The sequence below is a fragment of the Hyperolius riggenbachi genome, chromosome 11 (assembly GCF_040937935.1).
Source record: "Hyperolius riggenbachi isolate aHypRig1 chromosome 11, aHypRig1.pri, whole genome shotgun sequence".
Lineage (NCBI taxonomy): Eukaryota > Metazoa > Chordata > Amphibia > Anura > Hyperoliidae > Hyperolius > Hyperolius riggenbachi.
In genome coordinates this window covers 144696557-144719049 of record NC_090656.1, presented here as the reverse complement: position 1 = coordinate 144719049, position 22493 = coordinate 144696557, and the positions used below count along the sequence as shown (strand labels likewise).

Genomic DNA, 22493 nt, shown 5'->3' with positions numbered 1-22493 from the left:
TTGATATATGATCAGGAACTTGGGTGGGTTATCTGCAGAAAATGGGGATGTTAATTATGCATGTAAAGGAGATGCTATAAGTTTCTACATGAAGCCATCTTTTTAAAGAGAACCCGAGGTGGGTGAAGAATGCTATCAGCACACAGAGGCTGGGTCTGCATATAATGTCCAGCCTCTGTTGCTATACTGCTCCCCCCAGGCCCCGCCTGCACTATGCTGTGCCCCCGTAAATCAAACGCCGCGCTAGGGACACACAGCATGTCGCAGCCGGCTGTTTACATTTTGCAGTGTCAGTCTCGCCGCTCCCCGCCACCTCCATAGCACCGCTCCCCGCCTGCGTCCCTTCTCTTTAATCAGCGGGGAGGGAAGGGACGGAGGCGGGGAGTGGCGACATGGAGGAGGCGGGGGAGCAGCGAGAGTGACACTGCAAAATATAAACAGCCGGCTGCGACACGCTGTGTGTCGCTAGCGTGGCGTTTGATTTATGGGGCACAGCAGGGCGCAGGGGAGGGGCCTGGGGGGGGGAGCAGTATAGCAACAGAGGCTGGGCATTACAGTATATGCAGACCCAGCCTCTGTGTGCTGATAGGATTCTTAGAACCCACCTCTAGTTCTCTTTAAGCTATTACCATTATTTTGATCATAAGCGCAGGTTTTAGCGCATTTTTTTTTATTGATGATAGCTATTTTTTTACATATTGCTTGCAGGGCTTCAAATGTCCATGTGCACTTTTTTTGTATGCGTTTTGTCTGCGCAGGTGCGGAAGTTAGCTATGTACTTGGCTGGTACGGTAAAGTATATTGTGCGCAGGCGTCAGGTCTTAAGTGCATATCTATTTATGCTTGGTGCGCGCACAGTCACATAGTTGACAGATGGACGCCTAGTGTAAATACACGGCATGTAAGCAACATTGTTCCGCAATCTAAAGCCATTTACCATGTGTGCAGGTGCCAAGACTCAAGCTGGGTATAGGCGCTAAGGTTAGCATAATTTAATGTGTGCAGGCGCAGAAACGAGCACTACGCCGCATGTGCGGCAGGTATTTATTGGACGTCACCCTCCATGGCTTTGTTGCCTGAGGAGTTGCTAAGGCAACGAAACGTTGGGCGGAGCCATGGAGTGACGTCAGAGACGTGTGCCGCCAGTCGGAAGCAGCTGGATAGCACACGCGGGAGATTTCAACATTACACTAGGCCTGATCAGTGACTAGTTTTTCTGGGGGTAAACTCTATATTGGTCGCACTTTATGGTTGAGTGCAGTACACTAATAGCATCCTCCACTTGCCGCAAAGCGGTTTTGTTTGTCAACTAGTCTGGATCGGCTGTTTTTGTAACTCTTAAATGGATATTACGTTTTAGATATCTTGTTGCTTTCAGAAACCTTTTTGTATAATAAACATTTTTTTACGCTTTTACGCGATGTGGAGCATACTTTCTCATATACAGCCACAAAACGACCAGGTGGTGAATTGCCAGTGAGGCTGCGAGGGGGCCAATACCTCGAACGCGAATACAGGTCCGAAAGGCCACACCATCTGGTGAATCTATACCTGAAGGGGGGATTTTGAATGGAAGACTATATTTCTGTACAAGGATTATATGAGCGCAAGTTTTTTTGGGAGGTAGTACAAAGGCAACAGGGCAGGAATCATGTTAACGCCCTCCTGAGATGGGAGGCCTGGTGGCTGGACCAGGTGGGGACGCAAACACCAGGAGGTTTAAACGAGGACATTAGCCTCAGGTGTTTCCTCTAGGTGATAGGCTGTTTGAAGAGTTAAGTGTAAACACAAGCATTGTACCCACCTCTCCCCGGAGTTGGGTGTGGTGTGTTTTTCGCATTTTATATATATATGAAAGTCCTGTGATGGAGGCCAAGCACTTGTCAAATGCAATTGTCCCGAAAATGTTGTGCTGGTTCTCTATGCTGTGTAACGGTTGTTTAAAATGGAAATAAATACAAGCATTGGATAAAGCATCCACAAATGGATGTGTTTTGATTGGGAATGTGTATGAACTGGAAGTTTAGAGGTGTGATGATCCTCTGTGCCACTAGAACATTACAAGCATTACCATTTGACTCCTGATGCCCGCAGACCACTTTTTGCTTTGTAACATGCCCTCATGCACAGGGGTCTAGTCCTGGGAAAAGAAGTGAGTGGACTCACATAGAAAACCCATGCGCTGCGCGACGCGTGGCGCTCCAAAACTGGGTGTGGTCAAGCATACTGTGGTCGTGGTCATGGGTGGGGCCAAATATACATGATCTTAGCAGTGATGTAAAAGTAAAAGGTCTGCCGGGGAAGTTTGAGCTCTGTTGTAGTGTATTCCCCCACAATAGATGTAATCTGACAGCATTTCACCAAAAAGACACATAATCTGGTAGAAGTTCCTCCAAAATACAGATAATATGGCAGTGGTTCCCCCAAAATAGATAATGTGGCAGCAGCAGTTCCCCCAACTTACACAATTTGGAAGCAGTTCCCCAAAATATGCGAAACCTGGCAGCGGAACACCCAAAATACATATAAACTGGCAGCAGTGGTCCCCCAATCATACACAATCTGGCAGCATTTCCCCAAAATACGCATAATCTGGCAGCAGCCGTTCCCGTAACATACACATAATCTGGCAGCTGTTCCCCAAAATACACGTAATCTGGCAGCAGCCGTTCCCCTAACATACACATAATCTGGCAGCCAGTTCCCCAAAATACATAACAGCGGTTCCACAAAAATGCAGATAATCTGACAGCAGTTCCCCCAAAATAGGTACCCCCAGCATAGGTAGCCAGGTCTATAGGTGTCCCCAGTATAAGTAGCCATGAGTATAGTAGTCCCCAGTATATGTAGCCAGAGGTATATGTGCCCAGTATATGTAGCCAGGGGTATACGTGCCCAGTATATGTAGTCAGGGGTATATGTGCCCAGTATATGTAGCCAGGGGTATATGTGCCCAGTATATGTAGCCAGGGGTATATGTCCCCAGTATATGTAGCCAGGGGGTATGTGTCCCCAGTATATGTAGCCAGGGGTATATGTGCCCAGTATATGTAGCCAGGGGTATACGTGCCCAGTATATGTAGCCAGGGGTATATGTGCCCAGTATATGTAGGCAGGGGGTATATGTCCCCAGTATATGTAGTCAGGGGTATATGTGCCCAGTATATGTAGTCAGGGGGTATATGTGCCCAGTATATGTAGTCAGGGGGTATATGTGCCCAGTATATGTAGCCAGGGGGTATATGTGCCCAGTATATGTAGCCAGGGGGTATATGTGCTCAGTATATGTAGTCAGGGGGTATATGTCCCCAGTATATGTAGTCAGGGGGTATGTGTGCAGTATATGTAGCCAGGGGGTATATGTCCCCAGTATATGTAGTCAGGGGGTATATGTGCCCAGTATATGTAGCCAGGGGGTATATGAGCCCAGTATATGTAGTCGGGGGGTATATGTCCCCAGTATATGTAGCCAGGGGGTATATGTGCCCAGTATATGTAGTCAGGGGGTATATGTCCCCAGTATATGTAGTCAGGGGGTATATGTGCCAGAATAGGTAGCCAGGTGTCCCCCCAGCAGGAGGGGAGCAGCGCAGAGAAGACGAAGAGCTGTGAGCAGCGGTGGAGAAGGGGGCCATCTCCCCCCCTTCTCTCACCTCGGGGCTCTCCTTCCCTCGCTCTCCCCTCCACAAGTAATGTGCGGGCAGCCGGCAGCGGGCGGGACTTACCTCTCCTCGTCGTCGGAACACCGGGTCTGCATGCCGCAAGTCTGGTCTGGTTCAGACCAGAGCAGCGGCACGCAGATCCGGCGCCCGAACGAGGAGAGGTAAGTCCCGCCCGCTGCCGGCTGCCCGCACATTACTTGTGGAGGGGAGAGCGAGGGAAGGAGAGCCCCGAGGTGAGAGAAGGGGGGGAGATGGTCCCCTTCTCCACCGCTGCTTACAGCTCTCAGTTGAAAAGGGCTCCTGAGCTGCCTGTATGAAAAGGGCTCCTCCATAGACATCAATGTTATTTCTGCAAATATGGGCTACAAGGTGGTGAAAAGGGCTCCGGAGTTTTGATATAGGCTACAAGCGGTTGCCCTTTTGTAGCCCATATTTTTTTTTTAGGCTACAAGGTTTTTAACTACAGTAGGGCAGCCTTTTGTACCCCATATATTTTATTCAGCTACAAGGTTTTTGGCTACAAGGTTTTTGATTCTGCTACAAAAGGGCACCCTTTTATAGCCGAGATTTTTGATTCGAGAATGCAGGGGAGGTTAGGATTAGGCATCACAAATGGGCGGGGGGGGGGGTCTTAGGGTTAGGCACCTCCTAGGGGATTAGGGTTAGGCACCATCGGGGGAGGGCTCTGTGTGAGAGTAGGGAGCAGTTGGGTCATAATAATCACTTTTCTTAGCTATATCTAGAGCCCTTTTATAACCCAACAAATGTTTGCCTAATAAACTAAAACTAGCTTTTTCGGCTACACCAGGTGCCCTTTGAAGCCGAATTAGACATATATGGGCTACATCAGGCGCCCTTTGTAGCCGAAGTTGGCATATATGGGCTACACCAGGCGCCCTTTGTAGCCAAAGTTGGCACATATGGGCTACACCATGTGCCCTTTGTAGCTGAAGTTGGCATATGGGCTACACGAGGCGCCCTTTGTAGCCGAAGTTGGCACATATGGGCTACACCATGTGCCCTTTGTAGCTGAAGCTGGCATATGGGCTACACCAGGCGCCCTTTGTAGCCGAAGTTGGCACATATGGGCTACACCATGTGCCCTTTGTAGCCAAAGTTGGCATATGGGCTACACCAGGTGCCCTTTTTTGTAGCCGAATTTGGTATATATGGGCTACACCAGGAGCCCTTTTTTACAGGAGCCCTTTTCAAATAGACCCCTCCTTCCACTGCGCTGCTCCCCCCACACATGCCAGCGTGGACGGCGTCCACCCTGGGGAAATAGTAAGTGGACGCCGTCCACGCGCGTCCACGCCCCACTCAACCACTGCTCATGCACATAAAGGCATAAGAGTGCCATTGCGGACATATACGGGACAAGCTGTGAGGACGCCACTCCTACTGCCCTGCAAAATGTTATCCTAGAATGTGAGCTCAAATGGGCAGGGTTCTTTCCTATTCCCCATTACAATTTGTACTTGTCATGTTATTTTATTAGTCATCTGGACACTCTATTTATTATTGGTAATATATTGACACTATAAATAAAAGTTGATATTAATAATATGTCTTACAAACCTGGCAGTTTTCAAGGCTTCTCTTCCTTTTTTCCCTTTGCGTCTCTTTTTCTTTGCTTTCTTCTCACTTGTGGTTGTAAAAGAGAAAAGATGTGATGAAAGCATTGCATAAGCTGTTTATGAAAGGAGATGTAAGCTTTTAAAAAGTACAGCTTACATAAATATTTAAACATTAAATATATACATGAATAATTATTAACATTTATGAAATCCAACTGTATTTAAAGCTGTAGCACACCAACAGTCAATGTGCTGCTCAGCTGTTGACAAACAGAATGGCCACACTTCTGGAGATTAACAAACACTCCAGGTCGCCCCAGAATTTTCAATTCCATGCAACTAATACTTGTGCATTCCTAAAACAGAATGACAATCTGGCATAACAAATAATAAAAACTTGTTTCCCTACCCTTTATTGCTTAATGCTCATATAGGTATTCTGCTTGCTTTTCTCCTATGCCATCTGTGTAAAAATCACAAGAATCCGAGTACAGCAGTTGTGGGAGATGCCTTTGGATATGGATGGATATTTTATTCAAGTTTATTCCAAAAGCTATTCAGTATGCAGGGGCGTAACAATAGATCCTGCAAGGGATGCAATCACAGGGGGCCCCAGAAGCCACAGAGGGTCTCATCCTCAGAGACAGACAGCTAAGGACACAGAGAAAAAACGTTCTGCTCTCTGCACAATTGGTCTAATTACTGCATCTGCTCAGCCACTGATAAGGAATTCTACAAAGTTTTGCAGACAATGATTTGTAGACAGTCCCTATTCAGTGTGCAGCAGGCTCTTTGGTGCAACGCCCACTCCTTAACCTCTCTACCCGTCTCCAAGTGCTCTGTACTATAGTGATGCTGGAAAAGTCTGCAGAGCCAGTTCCACTTTATCGGGTTTTTTTTGCACACCATGGGCTTGATTGACAAAGCCGTGTTAACGAATATGCTATGATATGCGTTTAGCATGCAATGTGATGCGTGTGAAGGTTTATGCGCGTAAAGATTTATGTGTGCCCACTAACAAAGGTTTGCGCGCGTTAATGCACGCACTTTGCAGCATTAGTGCACGCACATAAATCTTTATGCACGTAAACCTTCACGCGCGTCACATTGCGTGTTAGGCGTTAACACAGCTTTGTGAATCAAGCCCCATGTGTGTCTGTGTGTGTAAAAACACACGTTTTATCACAGAAGCTAATGTAATTGATATTAAAAATGCATGCAGTGCTTTACTGCTGTCTGTTTTTATATGCATTGGGGGGGGGGGGGGGGGGGGGGGTTGGCAGGAGGGGGTTCAATCCAAAGTTTTGCAGGCTGGCCCAGTGATTTCTAGTTACAACCCCGTCAGTGTGGTAAATTATTTCTCCTCTGCTTGCAGTCACTGAATTCTACACAGAGAAACTCTGTTCAATGTTTGCCTAGGGCCCACTCACACTCGGACGCTTTTCTCCTGTGATTCGGGCTTTGCTGATCGTCGGGAAATAATTAGGTAATCAGTAGGGTAATAAATTCAGAGGCGGCCTTAGAGTATGTGAGGCCTGGGGCAAGTGTCATATATGGGGCCTAGAGCCATAAATGTAGGCCATCTACCATACCACCATGCTCACGGGCTTGTCCACTTCTAATGCAATACGCCTTATAGTGCTAAGAGATGTTTGAAAAATGTGGTCTTGAAAGATGCACCAATATGTAATGCCAACGGTGATTAACTTCACGCTCATCTGTTTTGATACCACAATAAATTGTTTTGAAAAGTAAAAATATGTTTATTAAAGGCTACTAAGCTAGCCAATAAACTGGAGATGGGTACTAACCTGGCTGGGGAGCTAGGGATGGGTACTAGGCTAGCTGGGGCGCTACGGATGGGTACTAGGCTGGATGGGGAGCTTAGGATAGGTAGAGGCTGGCTGGGAAGCTTGGGATAGTTACAGGCTGGCTGGGGAGTTAGGGGTGTGTACCAGACTGGCTGGGGATGGGTGCTAGGCTGAATGGGGAGCTGGGGAGCTCCCCATGCCTTTTCTGCACCACCCCCAGGGGACAGAGTGATATGTATTGTGTCGGTTGCCTAACTTTGCTGGCTGACTCTGATTCTGTTGGTGGTATTGTAGAGTCTTTACCTGTTTAACAAATACCAAAATATGATGCTACTGAGTCCTGTGAGAGGTTGATTGTAGCAGACTCGCAGTGGTTGGTGGTATTTTGCACGCCCATGGCCGGGAGTGCTATGCGCATGATGTAAATGATGTCAATGCGCAGGGCGCTCTCGACCATGGGCATGCAATCAAGGACGCGAGCGCCGCTGGGTCAGCATCTGAGCAAGAGTCGACCAGGAAGAAGGGGCCTCTCAGTGCAAGCACAGTGGGCATGACTTCGGGGCTCCCTTCAGGTGCGAGGCCTGGGGCAATCATCCCACTTGCCCCCTCCCCCCCAGGCCTGAATATATTTACAGACTGGCCAAGTGTCAGGTTTTCACCGTGACACTAACGATTTGCAGCCTCTATCACAGGAACACGGGGCACTGGTCAAATGCCCCAACCTCTTCACAGAGCAGGAGAGTTTGTAGTTAACTGTTTCACTGCCCAGAGTCTTTGCAGAGAACACTAAAATACACACTCTGCAGCTTTGCCTCTCTGAACTTCATCAGCAGCACAACAACATAAAACTCCAGGCTCAGCAAGGAATGTCTTTGAAGTTGAGAGAGAGTGAGACAGGGATCTCTACCCTGACTATCTGGTTACAGAGCATCTGAATAGTGAGGTGGATATATTATCTTTCAATATGCTTGTGAAGTGCTAGAAATCCTGTATGTATCAATCATATTAGTTGCATTCCTCTGTGCTATTGCTTTTATTAATAACCCATATCATGGCACAAGATCCTTAATTAGGATTAGTTGTCTGATTTTATGCATTTACAGTCTTGGGACTAGAGTTATGCACTTGTAGGTGTTAACATTTCTGATATGTGAAGTTTTATGGCCAGAAATAAAGAATTTAATATTTTGCATATTTTTCTTTATTTTCTTATTTAATATATTCATAACTTCCTTATGTAGAGCTGTTTACTCTAATTGATATCCTTTATCACATGTGTGCTGTGATTATGCTTTAGGCCTCTTTTCTACGGCCTCTTTTCCTCGGTGTGTGACACAGCCCACTGACAACCAGAGCCGTGTACACTAGTGCTATTGTTGCTGCCATATTCAGTGACAGGCACCTGCACTGCATTACTTTTCACTTGTTGCAGGCACAGTACCCTAATTAACAAAAATGCCAGGCAGAGGCAGGCCGCCCCGCAAGTGTCCTTGAGGTCGTGCTGCTGTAATTTCCTGGAGCCCTAGAAGAATGCACGTACCCTCAACCCCAAACATTTTTGAGGACATGGTTGACTGGCTTACACAGCATACCACATCTTCCACAGCTTCCACACAGAACCTCCTTGATGCACTGTCCTCCTCCTGCTCTGCTTCTGGTACCCCACAAAAACTTAACACCACTAGCAGTACCAACACAGCTGCTCCACTTGATGTGTCAGAGAAGTTATTCACACATGATGCATTTAGTGATACACTTGGGGTCAGCCAGCCAACACGCCCTTCAACGCCTGCTGTTGCCACCACCTAAATGCCGACATTCCAAAGCTCACCAGTGTGGCGTTTTTTTGTTTGTGTGCCTCTGATACCAGCAATGTCATCTGCAACCTTTGCCAAAGGAAACTGAGTTGTAGGAGGCCCAACACCCAATTAGGGACAACTGTTTTGCGAAGGCACCTGATTGCAAAACACAAACACCAATGGTATGCACACATTAATAAAAGCAGCACACAAATATAATAACGTTAGTAATAATTTTTGATGAATTTGACAAACATGCTTTAAGAACAACAAAAGAAACTAATAGGTTGTACAGTGAGCCAGTCTGCTTGGTACCATCACAATGTTCTATTATTACAGTATTTTTCGGACTATAAGACGCTCCTGACCATAAGACGCACCTAGGTTTAGAGGACAAAACCAGGGGAAAAGAATATATATACTAAACCTGGTGCATCCATGGTTAAAGCAGAATTTTGTGGATTATGCCCCCCTTTGTACCTCATGCTCCCTTGTACCTCTTGTGTCTCCCTGTATCCTCCTCTGTCCCCCATTTGTCTTCCTCTGTCCTCCTTGGGTCCTCCTCTATGCCCCTTTGTGTCCCCCTGTGTCCTCCTCTGCATGGGCACAGTACAGGGAGTCCCAGACATTGCAGCAGGTTGGAGGTTGGTGTTGGCAGGCGTTCACAAGTCAAGAACTCCCTGCATTTGGACTATAAGACGCAGTGATTCCCCCCCCCCCCCCTACTTTTGAGGGAGAAAAAGTGAGTCTTATAGTCCAAAAAATGCAGTAACTTCCCATCCCATCCAGGCCTCTGGTACACGTGACAACATGATGCGGCAACACGCTTGTCCGTTTACTTGAGCATAACGAACTAGCTTAGCTATTTTTTTTTATAAATGACATTGGCATTTAAAAAAAAAATACTTTTTTTTAAAATAAATAACAACGCCCAAGCTAGTCCATTCAGTTGAGCGCGCATGCAGCACTGGCAAAGCTAAGGGCCTTACAGATCTGTTACCACCCAATCTTGCGTAACTGCCTGGTCGCATAACTAGTTAGCATGGTGGAGCTCCAAGGCCTCTGTTATCACTGTATTGTGTTTGCACTATTGCATAGCTCTGTGTCTGTGTGATACTCCACTCCACTTGCAGTCCACAAAAAGATCCGGAAGTTGCGCTGTGGACGTCACACACAGTGCAACTTCCAGGTCTTTTTGTGGACTGCAAGTACAGCAACAGACCAAATCTACTGTTACACTCCTGACTGCGGAAGCTGCCGGCCAGGGCTCCGCAGCAGTGAATCGAATCACTGTCTCCCCAGCCCACGTACAGGTGCCGCAGCTCCACTAGGACATTGTTTGATCAATGGAGCACGGCGATTGAGCTGAAAGACACGCCAATCGAGTGGAGCCGTGAGTACTAGGAGATACACTCCTATCGAATGCCGCTATTGTGCTGCTCTATATAAACTGTGCAAGATATGAAACCGATTTAGGACTGCTGAAATACAAGCGGATTTCGATGTCTTATGGTATCTAGGTATGGATATTGGTGTTTGTATTGGACAGCTGCAAAAGCTGCATTTTTATGATCTTAAAATGCAAAAATATGCGATGATAGTGATAGGCAGCAGAGTTTGAGAGGGAGACCATTTGAGGCTTGAAAAACAGCTAAATTTTAATTTAGTCTGTCTAATATTCATCATGAATCAGTGAGAGGGGCCTTGTAATTATCACTGATCCATGACTCGTTCATTTTTATGAACTTTAGTATGTCCACATTGTCTGTGGACAGATGGGTCCGTTGGTCAGTGACCACCCACCTGCAGCACTAAATACTCGCTTAGAAAGAACACTGGGGCATGCAAGAACCTCCAGTGCATACTGAGCGAGTTCAGGCCAGGTATCCAGTTGTTTTGTCCAATACTCCATGGGGTCATCATTACTCTCCATATTGTCTGGAGCACTGGCCGACCCCAAGTAATCATTCACCATACAGATCAGCCGCTGGCGGTGGCTACTTTGCCCGCTGGTGGTGCTGCTGCTACAAGGAGTATCTGGCATTGGCTAATAAAATTCCTTCAACATACTCAGCAGGTTTACAGATTGGCTAATGGGGCTGCTGCTGGGAGTGGGACCACCAGACGTTTGCTGAGTATGATGAGGCTTGGTAGCTTGGGCCCGGGATACAGGTTCAGGAAACGCATCTTCTACCCAACGAAGAAGGGCATCCTGGATGTGGCTCATCCTAGAGTCTGCTTGGGAGGGGTGTATGAACTGCCGCATTTTCCCCTTGCACCGGGGATCTAAGATGGTGGCCACCCACATGTCGAGACTTGATTTTAAAGTTTTAATCCAGGGGTCCTTACGGAGGCACTGGAGCATATGCGCAGCCATAGGGAAGAGATGTCTGCCATGAATCACCTCTTCCTGGCTGTCAGAACTGTCGCCATGCTTCAGCTCCACATCAGAATCTTCTTCCTACCCCCGGACAATGGGCTCTTCTGCTTCCACAAGCTCTGCCTCCTCATCCAGGACTTGAGCATGCTCACTCACTCCCCCACTTGACTAACCACTGTTCAGTAGAGCTTCCTCCCCCTTTCTGAGCAGTTTGTCAAGAGCCTTGTCCAGCATGAAGACAAGAGGAAGCACTTCTGATATGCTGCAGTGCTCCTCACTGCCCGATTTTGTTGCCTGCTCAAAGACTTTACACACCTGTCCAAAAGGCTGCCACTGGTCCACAGTAATGTAGTCCAGTGGCCCTGTTCTGGAGGAAGATGTCTGAGACAGGTATAGCCTGAACGCCATTTGCTGCTCCCACAACCTCTCCAGCATGTGTAGGGTGGAGTTCCACCGCGTCGGACAATCAGAAATAAGCCTGTGCTGCGCCAGGCTATGGCGGCGCTGCAGCAGTTTCAAGGCCGCGGTGGCGGTTGCGGAGCGACACTGACACTTTTCGTGGGCTGACACTTTTCGTGCTGAGGTGTCCTTCAACCCATCAAAAGTGCGTAAGAACTTCTGGACTACAAGGTTGAAGACGTGGGCCAAGCAAGGTGAGTGTAGCCACCTTCAAAAATGGCGGCCAGCATGTTGGCACCATTATCAGACACCACTACACCTGTCTCCAGTTTTCGGTGGGACAGCCACTGCCGAATCTGAGCCTGTAAGGCTGCAAGGATTACAGATCCGGTTTGCCTGTTCTCGTCCATGGATTCAAGTTTCAGCGCTGCTTGGTATCGATGGTGCTGCAGACCAGTGTAGGAGCGGGACCACTTGCTGGGAAGCTCAGCAACTGCGGACTGGCCTTGGACAGAACAGGTAGCAGAAGGAAGTAGAACAGGCCTCCCCTTCAACCCTGTGGTGGCACCACCAGCTGAGATGCCCCAGACCTTGCACCCTCCTCACCACCATGGAGGGTGACCCAATGGGCGGTAAAAGTTAGATACTTTCCCTGCCCATGAATGCTGCTCCAGCCATCCATAGTGAAGTGCACCTTGCTGTCAAAAACCTGAGCGGTTATTGCCTTTTTCATGATTGCTAACTCAGTAAAGGACCAGTGTCATGCCGGCTGTTTATGATGTGGATAGCGGCACAGCCGCCGCTTCCGCATCTGATCTCGCGGCGGTTCCCGCCGCGGCGTCTCCAGGCCTCCTGCCGACATCAGGGAGGTCCGTTTGTCTTGCAAAATGTGGGCGAGAGTCAGGCTCGCGTGCGTGCGTATCGCCGCCGCACTTATCCTCCCCGAAAGCCTGTTAGCTGACCTGCCGGTCAGCTGACAACTGCTTGCACGCTGATTGGCTGGGCTTCTGAGCGGCACCGTTCGGATGGTCCTTAGTATATTAGGACCTGCTTCTCATTTGCTCCTTGTCTGTTGTTGCGAATACTTCACAGTGCTAACTCTCAGGCCTTAGTCAGATCCTGGTGTGTTTGATCCGGCAGGACCCCGAGGATTCACACATAGCTTAGGATTATTATTATTACTATTATTGTAAATTGATATTCTGTGTATGACCTCTAGCTTGAACCTCTGATTCCGCTCTCTGCATCCTGATTCTGTACTGTACCTATCTGATCTGTTGCCGATTCTCTGCCTGATTACTGACCCTGATTTCTGCCTCATGATTCTGTACCTTGCTAAATCTGATCTGCTGCCAAACCTCGGCCTGTTATTTTGACTACGATATTGCCTGACGATTTTGTACTGTTACTGACCGACCCGTTGCCGACCTAGCTTGTACGACAACTCTCTGCATAGTGATAGCCCCAGCCTATAGGGCTATCACTTTAGAAGTACTCCTGATATTACTGTGCACCAATACACCTGTGATCAAACTCTGAATAAAATACTGACTGTGGTTCTGATGGAGCACGATCTGATCATCTGTTACGCCACTGATTGTTACAATCAACCTTTAAAGCGTTGCTACCATATAAATCCGGCATAGTGGGGTCTGAACCCTCTATAACAGTAATTATAGATTAACGGTATACCTTGAAATGAATCAGAGCACTCCGTATATGATTTTATATAAAAAATTGTATTTGCTTATCATACAGCATATATACAAAATATGAACAGTTCCAAGTAGTGTTTTATTCTAACAGTATTCCATATTATCAAGGCCTTTATAGCCAAGCGTTCATCAATCTTCCAAGTACATTCAAAAAAGAATATAACAGCTGTGCTATGTAGAATAAGATCAAAAGTAGTCTCATCTGTATCAATAGCTGTGTATATAATAGCTGTGTAAAACTTGTAGTAATCTTCTTAAAGAAATAGCATAAAAAATAGCTTCTAAAAAACTTCTTGCTAACATCTTAACAGAACTTAATGCTGAAAAATAAAGTAAATCACCAGAATATTAAGCATATTACCCCTTCTTTGTCATCTCTTCAGCATCTAGAACCACTTGTGGGAAGGTAGCTTCTGTCTCATGTGTCTTCTCAGAAGATTGTTGGGCTTCTGCAAACTATGAGCTTTCAGCTCCTACTTTTATAGGGATTGGATGCAATATGGCTGCCTAATCTGGAATTTCCCTGAATCCCAGGTTCTGATTGGCTAAAGCTTCCGTGCGTCAATGCTTTACCATGTTTTGAATACCTAAGTCATAATATTATTGTTTATAAATTCTGATTAGGTCATTTCTGACTCAGTTGATTAAAAATGGACGTCACCAGCCATCTTGTCTGCTGGTTGACTTGTTTGCCCCAGACATTGAGACTAAACAATGTCATTCATGATGCATTTCTGATAAAGTTTTCTCTGCTAATTAGGTTGGAATGTCTCGGTACTTTCCCAGACATAAGCTTGGTCAAATTGACACTATAACACTGTACACGGACCTGTAAGAGCATTCAGCAATTTAAGGCTTATTGAAGCATACAGGGCTTCTAATATACTCATTTAAATATAAAGCTTATTATATATTTCTTCTTAAAACAATTAATATAAGATATAGTTGCATATTAGAACTTAATAATATAAAATCATGTTCTATATTTGCCTTTCTTATAGTTACATATATAGTTACATAGTTATTTTGGTTGAAAAAAGACATACGTCCATCGAGTTCAACCAGTATAAAGTACAACACCAGCCTGTTTCCTCACATATCCCTGTTGATCCAGAGGAAGGTGAAAAAACCCTTACAAGGCATGGTTCAATTATCCCCAAAAGGGAAAAATTCCTTCCCGACTCCAGATGGCAATCAGATAAAATCCCTGGATCAACATCATTAGGCATTACCTAGTAATTGTAGCCATGGATGTCTTTCAACGCAAGGAAAGCATCTAAGCCCCCTTTAAATGCAGGTATAGAGTTTGGCATAACGACTTTCTGTGGCAATGCATTCCACATCTTAATCACTCTTACTGTAAAGAACCCTTTCCTAAATAAATGGCTAAAACGTTTTTTCCTCCATGCACAGATCATGTCCTCTAGTCCTTTGAGAAGGCCTAGGGACAAAAAGCTCATCCGCCAAGCTATTATATTGCCCTCTGATGTATTTATACATGTTAATTAGATCCCCTCTAAGGCGTCTTTTCTCTAGACTAAATAAACCCAGTTTATCTAACCTTTCTTGGTAAGTGAGACCTTCCATCCCACTTATCAATTTTGTTGCTCATCTCTGCACCTGCTCTAAAACTGCAATATCTTTTTTTGTAATGTGGTGCCCAGAACTGAATTCCATATTCCAGATGTGGCCTTACTAGAGAGTTAAACAGGGGCAATATTATGCTAGCATCTCGAGTTTTTATTTCCCTTTTAATGCATCCCAAAATTTTGTTAGCTTTAGCTGCAGCGGCTTGGCATTGAGTACGATAATTTAACTTGTTGTTGATGAGTACTCCTAAGTCCTTCTCCAAGTTTGATGTCCCTAACTAAATCCTATTTATTTTGTATGGTGCTAGACCATTGGTACGACCAAAATGCATGACTTTACCTTTTTCAACATTGAATTTCATCTGCCATGTATGTGCCCATATAGCCATCCTATCCAGATCCTGTTGCAATATGACACTATCTTCCTGAGAGTTGATGGTTCTGCACAATTTTGTATCATCTGCAAAAAATAGCAACATTGCTCACTACTGCATCTACTTGGTCATTAATAAATAAATTGAAGATCACTGGACCCAGAACAGACCCCTGTGGTACCCCACTGCTAACAGTCTCCCATTGTGATTACGATCCATTGACCACAACTCTTTGTTTTCTGTCCATTAGCCAGTTCCCTATCCATGCACACAGACTCTTCCCCAGTCCTTGCACCCTCAACTTTTGCACTAGACTTTTGTGGGGAACAGTGTCGAAGGCCTTTGCAAAGTCCAAGTATATCACATCTACAGCATTCCCAATATCCATATTAGCATTCACTACCTCATAAAAGCTGAGCATGTTAGTCAAACAGGAAAAAACCCATGTTGATGCTGAGCAATAAGATTATTTTCAACTATGAAGTCATGTATAGTATCTCTTAGTAACCCCTCAAATAGTTTGCATACAACTGATGTTAAGCTTACAGGTCTATAATTTCCTGGATCTGATTTTTTGCCCTTCTTAAATAATGGGAAATTGTGGGCTGTACGCCAATCCACTGGGACTCTGCCAGTTGAAAGAGAGTCACAAAAGATAAGATAAAGGGGTTTATCTATAACTGAACTTAATTCCCTTAGGACCCGAGGATGCATGCCATCCTGGCCAGGTGCCTTGTCTATTTTTAATTTATTTAGTCTTGCCTTTACTTCTTCCTGCGGGACGCGCGCTGACACTGCGGAAATCCTCCACAAGCGTATCATTTGAGAGAACCCAGCAAAAGGTGCAACGCACCTGTAGAGGGAAATTCCTGTCGGCAGATGGAGCTGTGGAGTGCAGAGGAACAGATCCTCTGCCCTGCCACAGACACCAGACAGGAATTGTACGAAGGGAAGAAACGCAGGGCAAGATAGCCCTTAAAGAGAGAGAGTAAAGCGACAGAGTGTATGTGTGTCCACCAATCTAGTCGCCACCCTGCGACGATGAACACACAACCATGAAGATCAGGGGAGAAGGCAATCGCAAGAGATGGCGATTGCTAACAGCGACACAAGACCGAATAAGCACAGATGAGGAATGTATGTATGTCCACCAATCTAGCCGCCAACCTGCGACGGTGGACACACAACAGAGGAAACCAAGTGAGAACGCAATCACAAAAGAAGCGATTGCGAATGAGAATGAGCACAGGGACAGAATGTATGTATGTGCACCAATCTAGTCGCCAACCCGCGACGGTGCACACACAACAGCAGAAACAAAGTACTAACGCAATTGCGAGAGAGGCGATTTCCAGAGGTGACACAAGGCTTAAGCAAGACAGGGCACGAGAGTAGCAAAGGCACAGCAAATCATACAAAGAGAAGATAAGGAAAATAACAAACGCTAACTAAACGCGAACACCGCACTCATTCGCAACAGCGAACGCATTTACAGCGCGATCTCCGCACGTTAAGTGCAACAGAGACAAGCACGCCTAACTAACCCCCGCCACACAAATATGAAACAGAGAACGCTAGCGCTTGCTTAACGGTTACCTCACCAAGCCTACAGCAAGCGTTCGTATCAGACAAGACAGACAGACGGACGGGAAACAGGATAGGAAAGATCCACTGCTCTTTCCACCAGAGCGAGTGCGAACCAAGTAAAGCAACAGAGCTTAGCAGGATCCACTGCTCTTTCCGCCAGAGCGAGTGCGAACCAAGTAAAGCAACAGAGCTTAGCAAGATCCACTGCTCTTTCCGCCAGAGCGAGTGCGATCCAAGTTCAAGGACAGGATAACAGATCAGAAGGATCCACAGCCGCTACTGCTAGGGGCTAGTGCGATCCAAGCAAGACAGGCAGATGAGATAGCCGGTAGCAACCGCTGCCCCAGCTATACTCCAAGAAAGCAGATCAGAAGGATCCACAGCCGCTACCGCTAGAGGCTGGTGCGATCCAAGAAGACAGATGAAACAGAAGGGGCTACCAGTAGCAACCGCTGCACTGGTTAGCACCCACAGACAGGACGATTTCCTATCGACCACCGTTGGCGACAGGACAATCACAGCAGAGAGGTAACATAGACAAAACAGATAAGCAGGCTAACTGCACTAGAGGATCTGCCTAGTGCAGTCCCCAGAATTACTCTAAGATACCTATAACAATCCAACAGGAAAGGCTGGCACTCCAGGAGTGTATTAAACAAACTGTTATGACCAGCAAAACCTTCTGGTCAGCAGAAGGCTTTTATACTGCCAGCCCTCAAAGGAGACAGCTGGGTAATTTGCATGTATGCAAATCCCTCAGCAAAGCAACTCTGAAAGTTGCAAGATGAAGCCAGGTCTCTTTTCCAGAGACCTGCATCTCTCAGACATAAGGAATGGTCAAACAGCTGTCTGCCTGTGCAGCCAGCTGAGCGGATCATTACAGTTAAGTATTTAATATTACAGTTAGAAGATTGAGACTCTTCTGCCTCTGTAATTTGCAACAGTGCTGTTTCCTTTGTGAAGACAGAAGCAAAGAAAGCATTTAATAACTCTGCCTTACCTTGGTCATCCACCATTGAGTTCCCACCCTCATCCTTTAGGAGTCCTATACAGTCAACCTTTCTTTTTTTAGAGTTGATGTACTTGTAAAACTTTTTTGGGTTAGATTTGATATCCCTAGCGATTTGATTTTCAGCTTCGATCTTTGCCAGCCTAATTTCTTTTTTACAATTTTTATTGCACTCCTTATAATTGCTTAGTGCAGCCTCGGTCACCTCCTGTTTTAGGACCTTATAGGCATTCTTTTTCCTCTTCATTTTATCTTTAACCTTTCTATTCATCCATAGAGGCCTTTTTTTATTCCTAGATATGTTGGTTCCATATGGGATATACATACTACAATATTGATTGAGTATACAGTGGTGTGAAAAACTATTTGCCCCCTTCCTGATTTCTTATTCTTTTGCATGTTTGTCACACTTAAATGTTTCTACTCATCAAAAACCGTTAACTATTAGTCCAAGATAACATAATTGAACACAAAATGCAGTTTTAAATGATGGTTTTTATTATTTAGTGAGATGAAAAACTCCAAATCTACATAGCCCTGTGTGAAAAAGTGATTGCCCCCCTTGTTAAAAAATAACTTAACTGTGGTTTATCACACCTGAGTTCAATTTCTGTAGTCACTGCCAGGCCTGATTACTGCCACACCTGTTTCAATCAAGAAATCACTTAAATAGGAGCTATCTGACACAGAGAAGTAGACCAAAAGCAACTCAAAAGCTAGATATCATGCCAAGATCCAAAGAAATTCAGGAACAAATAAAAACAAAAGTACTGTAATTGAGATCTATCAGTCTGGTAAAGGTCATAAAGCTTTGGGACTCCAGCGAACCACAGTGAGAGCCATTATCCACAAATGGCAAAAACATGGAACAGTGATGAACCTTACCAGGAGTGGCCGGCCGACCAAAATTACCCCCAGAGCGCAGAGAAAACTCATCCGAGAGGCCACAAAAGACCCCAGGACAACATCTAAAGAACTGCAGGCCTCACTTGCCTCAATTAAGGTCAGTGTTCAGGACTCCACCATAAGAAAGAGACTGGCCAAAAACGGCCTGCATGGCAGATATCCAAGGCGCAAACCACTTTTAAGCAAAAAGAACATTAAGGCTCGTCTCAATTTTGCTAAAAAAACATCTCAATGATTGCCAAGACTTTTGGGAAAATACCTTGTGGACCGATGAGACAAAAGTTGAACTTTTTGGAAGGTGCGTGTCCCGTTACATCTGGCATAGAAGTAACACAGCATTTCAGCAAAAGAACATCATACCAATAGTAAAATATGGTGGTGGTAGTGTGATGGTCTGGGGTTGTTTTGCTGCTTCAGGACCTGGAAGGCTTGCTGTGATAGATGGAACCATGAATTCTACTGTCTACCAAAAAATCCTGAAGGAGAATGTCCGGCCATCTGTTCGTCAACTCAAGCTGAAGCAATCTTGGGTGCTGCAGCAGGACAATGACCCAAAACACACCAGCAAATCCACCTCTGAATGGCTGAAGAAAAACACAATGAAGACTGAGTGGCTTAGTCAAAGTCCTGACCTGAATCCTATTGAGATGTTGTGGCATGACCTTAAAAAGGTGGTTCATGCTAGAAAACCCTCAAATAAAGCTGAATTACAACAATTCTGCAAAGATGAGTGGGCCAAAATTCCTCCAGAGCGCTGTAAAAGACTCGTTGCAAGTTATCGCAAACGCTTGATTGCAGTTATTGCTGCTAAGGGTGGCCCAACCAGTTATTAGGTTCAGGGGGCAATTTCTTTTTCACACAGGGCCATGTAGGTTTTGAGGTTTTTTTCTCACTAAATAATAAAAAACATCATTTAAAACTGCATTTTGTGTTCAATTATGTTATCATGGACTAATAGTTAACGGTTTTTGATGAGCAGAAACATTTAAGTGTGACAAACATGCAAAAGAATAAGAAATCAGGAAGGGGGCAAATAGTTTTTCACACCACTGTAAGTTTAAAAGCTTGCCATTTCCCTTCAGTGTCCTCCCCTTGTAGTACATTATCCCAGTTCACCAAACTTAGTGCCTGCCTAATTTGATTGAACTTTGCTTTTCTAAAATTCATAGTTTTAGTGGTCCCGCTGCCCCATGGCCTATCAGTCACCAGATCAAACGTTATCATGTTGTGATCACTATTTCCCAAATGTTCTTGAACCTGCACATTTGATACATTATCTGGTCTATTAGAAATTATCAGATCCAGTAACGCATTCCCCCTGGTTGGTTCCATTACCATTTGAGTCAAGTAATTGTCCTGTAGTGCTGCCAGAAATATGCTGCTTTTACCAGAATGGGTAGCCTCAATACTCCAGTCAATATCTGGAAAGTTGAAGTCGCCCATAATTATGACCTCATTTTTACTTGCAGCTTTTTCAATCTGCTGTAGTAATCGCAGTTCTGCAGCTTCATTAATATGACGTGGCTTGTAGCATACCCCAATAAGCAATTGACAACTTTTATTTCCACCATGAATATTTACCCAAACGGACTCCACATCTTCGCAATCTTCCTCCATCTCATCGTTCAGGACAGCTGTAGAAGAATTCTTAACAAAGAGACAAACCCTCCACCTTTTTTCCCTGGTCTATCCTTCCTAAACACATTGTATCCCTCTAAATTAGCTATCCAGTCATGGCTTTCATCCATCCATGTCTCAGTTATACCCTCAATGTCATAGCCTTTGCCATTCAGAATGAACTCTAGTTCGTCTATTTTATTTGCAAGGCTCCGAGCATTGGTTACCATGCACTTTATATTTTTACCACCACATTTACCAATTTTGTTTATATGAAATGGGCTACATGAAGTTTTACCAACCTCCTTAATCTTTACACTGTCCCCACTCCTCTGTCCACCCTCCATAATGTTAGGCTCCCACTGTCTTTTTACCTTATCTTGTCTACGTATTGAGACTTTATCCTCCCTCCTCCCCCCAGATCCTAGTTTAAAATCTCCTCCAACCATTTAGCCATCTTCTCCCCCATTGCAGCTGCACCCTCCCCATTAAGGTGCAGCCCATGCCTGCTGTAGAACCTGTAGCCGACTGCAAAGTCTGCCCAGTTCTCCAGGAACCCAAACCCCTCCTTCCTCCACCAATTTCTCAGCCACTTACTGTATTTAACTCCCTAAGCTCCCTCTGTCTCTCAGATGTAGCACGTGGCACTGGCAGTATTTCAGAGAACACCACCTTGGAGGTACTTGCTTTAAGTTTATCTCCAAGTACCTGAAAATCATTTTTGAGAACCTTCCATCTCCCACTAACTTTGTCATTGGTGCCAATGTGTACGATGACAGCCGGGACTTCCCCAGCCCCACCCAGTAATCTGTCAATTCTTTCCGCTACATGCCGAACCCGAGCACCCGGGAGGCAACAGACTGTACGGCATTCACGGTTTCTTCGACAGATTACCCTATCTGTGCGCCTAATAATTGAATCCCCTACCACCAGTACCTGTCTAGCCTTAGCTGCACTCCTATTCCCTTTCTCGTTGCAGCAGTCTGCCCCTTGGTTGCTAAAGAGCACATCCTGCTGCAGCATTGCTACTCCAGAATCATCCTCCCCAATATTACGCAAACAAGCATACTTATTAGTGAGGGACAACTCGGGACTAGCCTCCCTGCCACTTTTTTCCCTACCCCTTCTAACTGTGCCCCAACTAGCGGCTACCTCTGCTTCTTGGTCCGACTGTACTCCACCCACCTCATCTTCACCGGTTCCATCCAGCGTCTGGATCGTGAGATCCAAGCTTTTCTCCATGTTGTGTATGCGTCTCAGTGTTGCGAGATGCTTATTTAGCTCTGCGACTTCCGCCTCTAACTGAGCAACACGCACACGCCCAGGGCAACAGTAAACACCCTCAATCCGCTGATCAAGGCATGCATACATGTTGCAGGATGTACACTGTACAGCATAGTCCAACATGAACAAATAAATGTTATAATTCCACCGACAGATGTCACTATCTCATCATAAATAACAAGCAGTATTAATAATATTAATACAAGACTATAACACCGTCAAGTGGCATAATTTGTCCTAAATACGGGACAATACAAAAACCTTGGAATTTATATTGACATTCCAAAGAACAATCATAGTCTAAACAACTTTGTAGAAAACAGCTAATGTATTTTGAAACTTTCACTGCAGAATCCAGCATTTTAACTTTATTTCAAAGTATTTAAATTATATTATATAGGGTTTAACAATAACTATTTCTTTCTTTAGAAGGACTGTATTGATCATTAATATTTAGATGAATAATATCTATGTGTAATAATTAAGAAAATGTACATATATAATTACTGCAGTACTGTGAGTTTTAACTTGTTCCCAGTCTTTACTCAGAAGCATCTTTCAAAATTCAAGGCCACAGACAAACGCACTAACATAAACAAAAATGTTCTGGCTTTTTGTAACTAGAATAATCCAATTATGAGTTTCAATTTTGGAATATGCTGAGATGTCACAGAGCACTCTAACTTTACAGTTTACAATGAAATTTTGCATAGAACATTAAAACTTAAAACATACACATATGACAGCTTTTCCTGCATAAATAAAACTGCTAGAATTCTGACAT

General features: G+C 45.1%; 1 protein-coding gene across 3 annotated transcripts in view; it reads right to left on the bottom strand.

Annotated features, from left to right (window-relative positions):
• Nucleotides 1-22493, bottom strand: part of VEGFB (vascular endothelial growth factor B) — a 582522-nt gene that overhangs the window by 219093 nt on the left and 340936 nt on the right. For all 3 annotated transcript variants that reach the window (XM_068259421.1, XM_068259419.1, XM_068259420.1), the window contains exon 7: nt 5241-5306. In XM_068259421.1, the coding sequence (XP_068115522.1) occupies nt 5241-5306 (66 nt within the window). The remainder of the gene's footprint in view (nt 1-5240; nt 5307-22493) is intronic.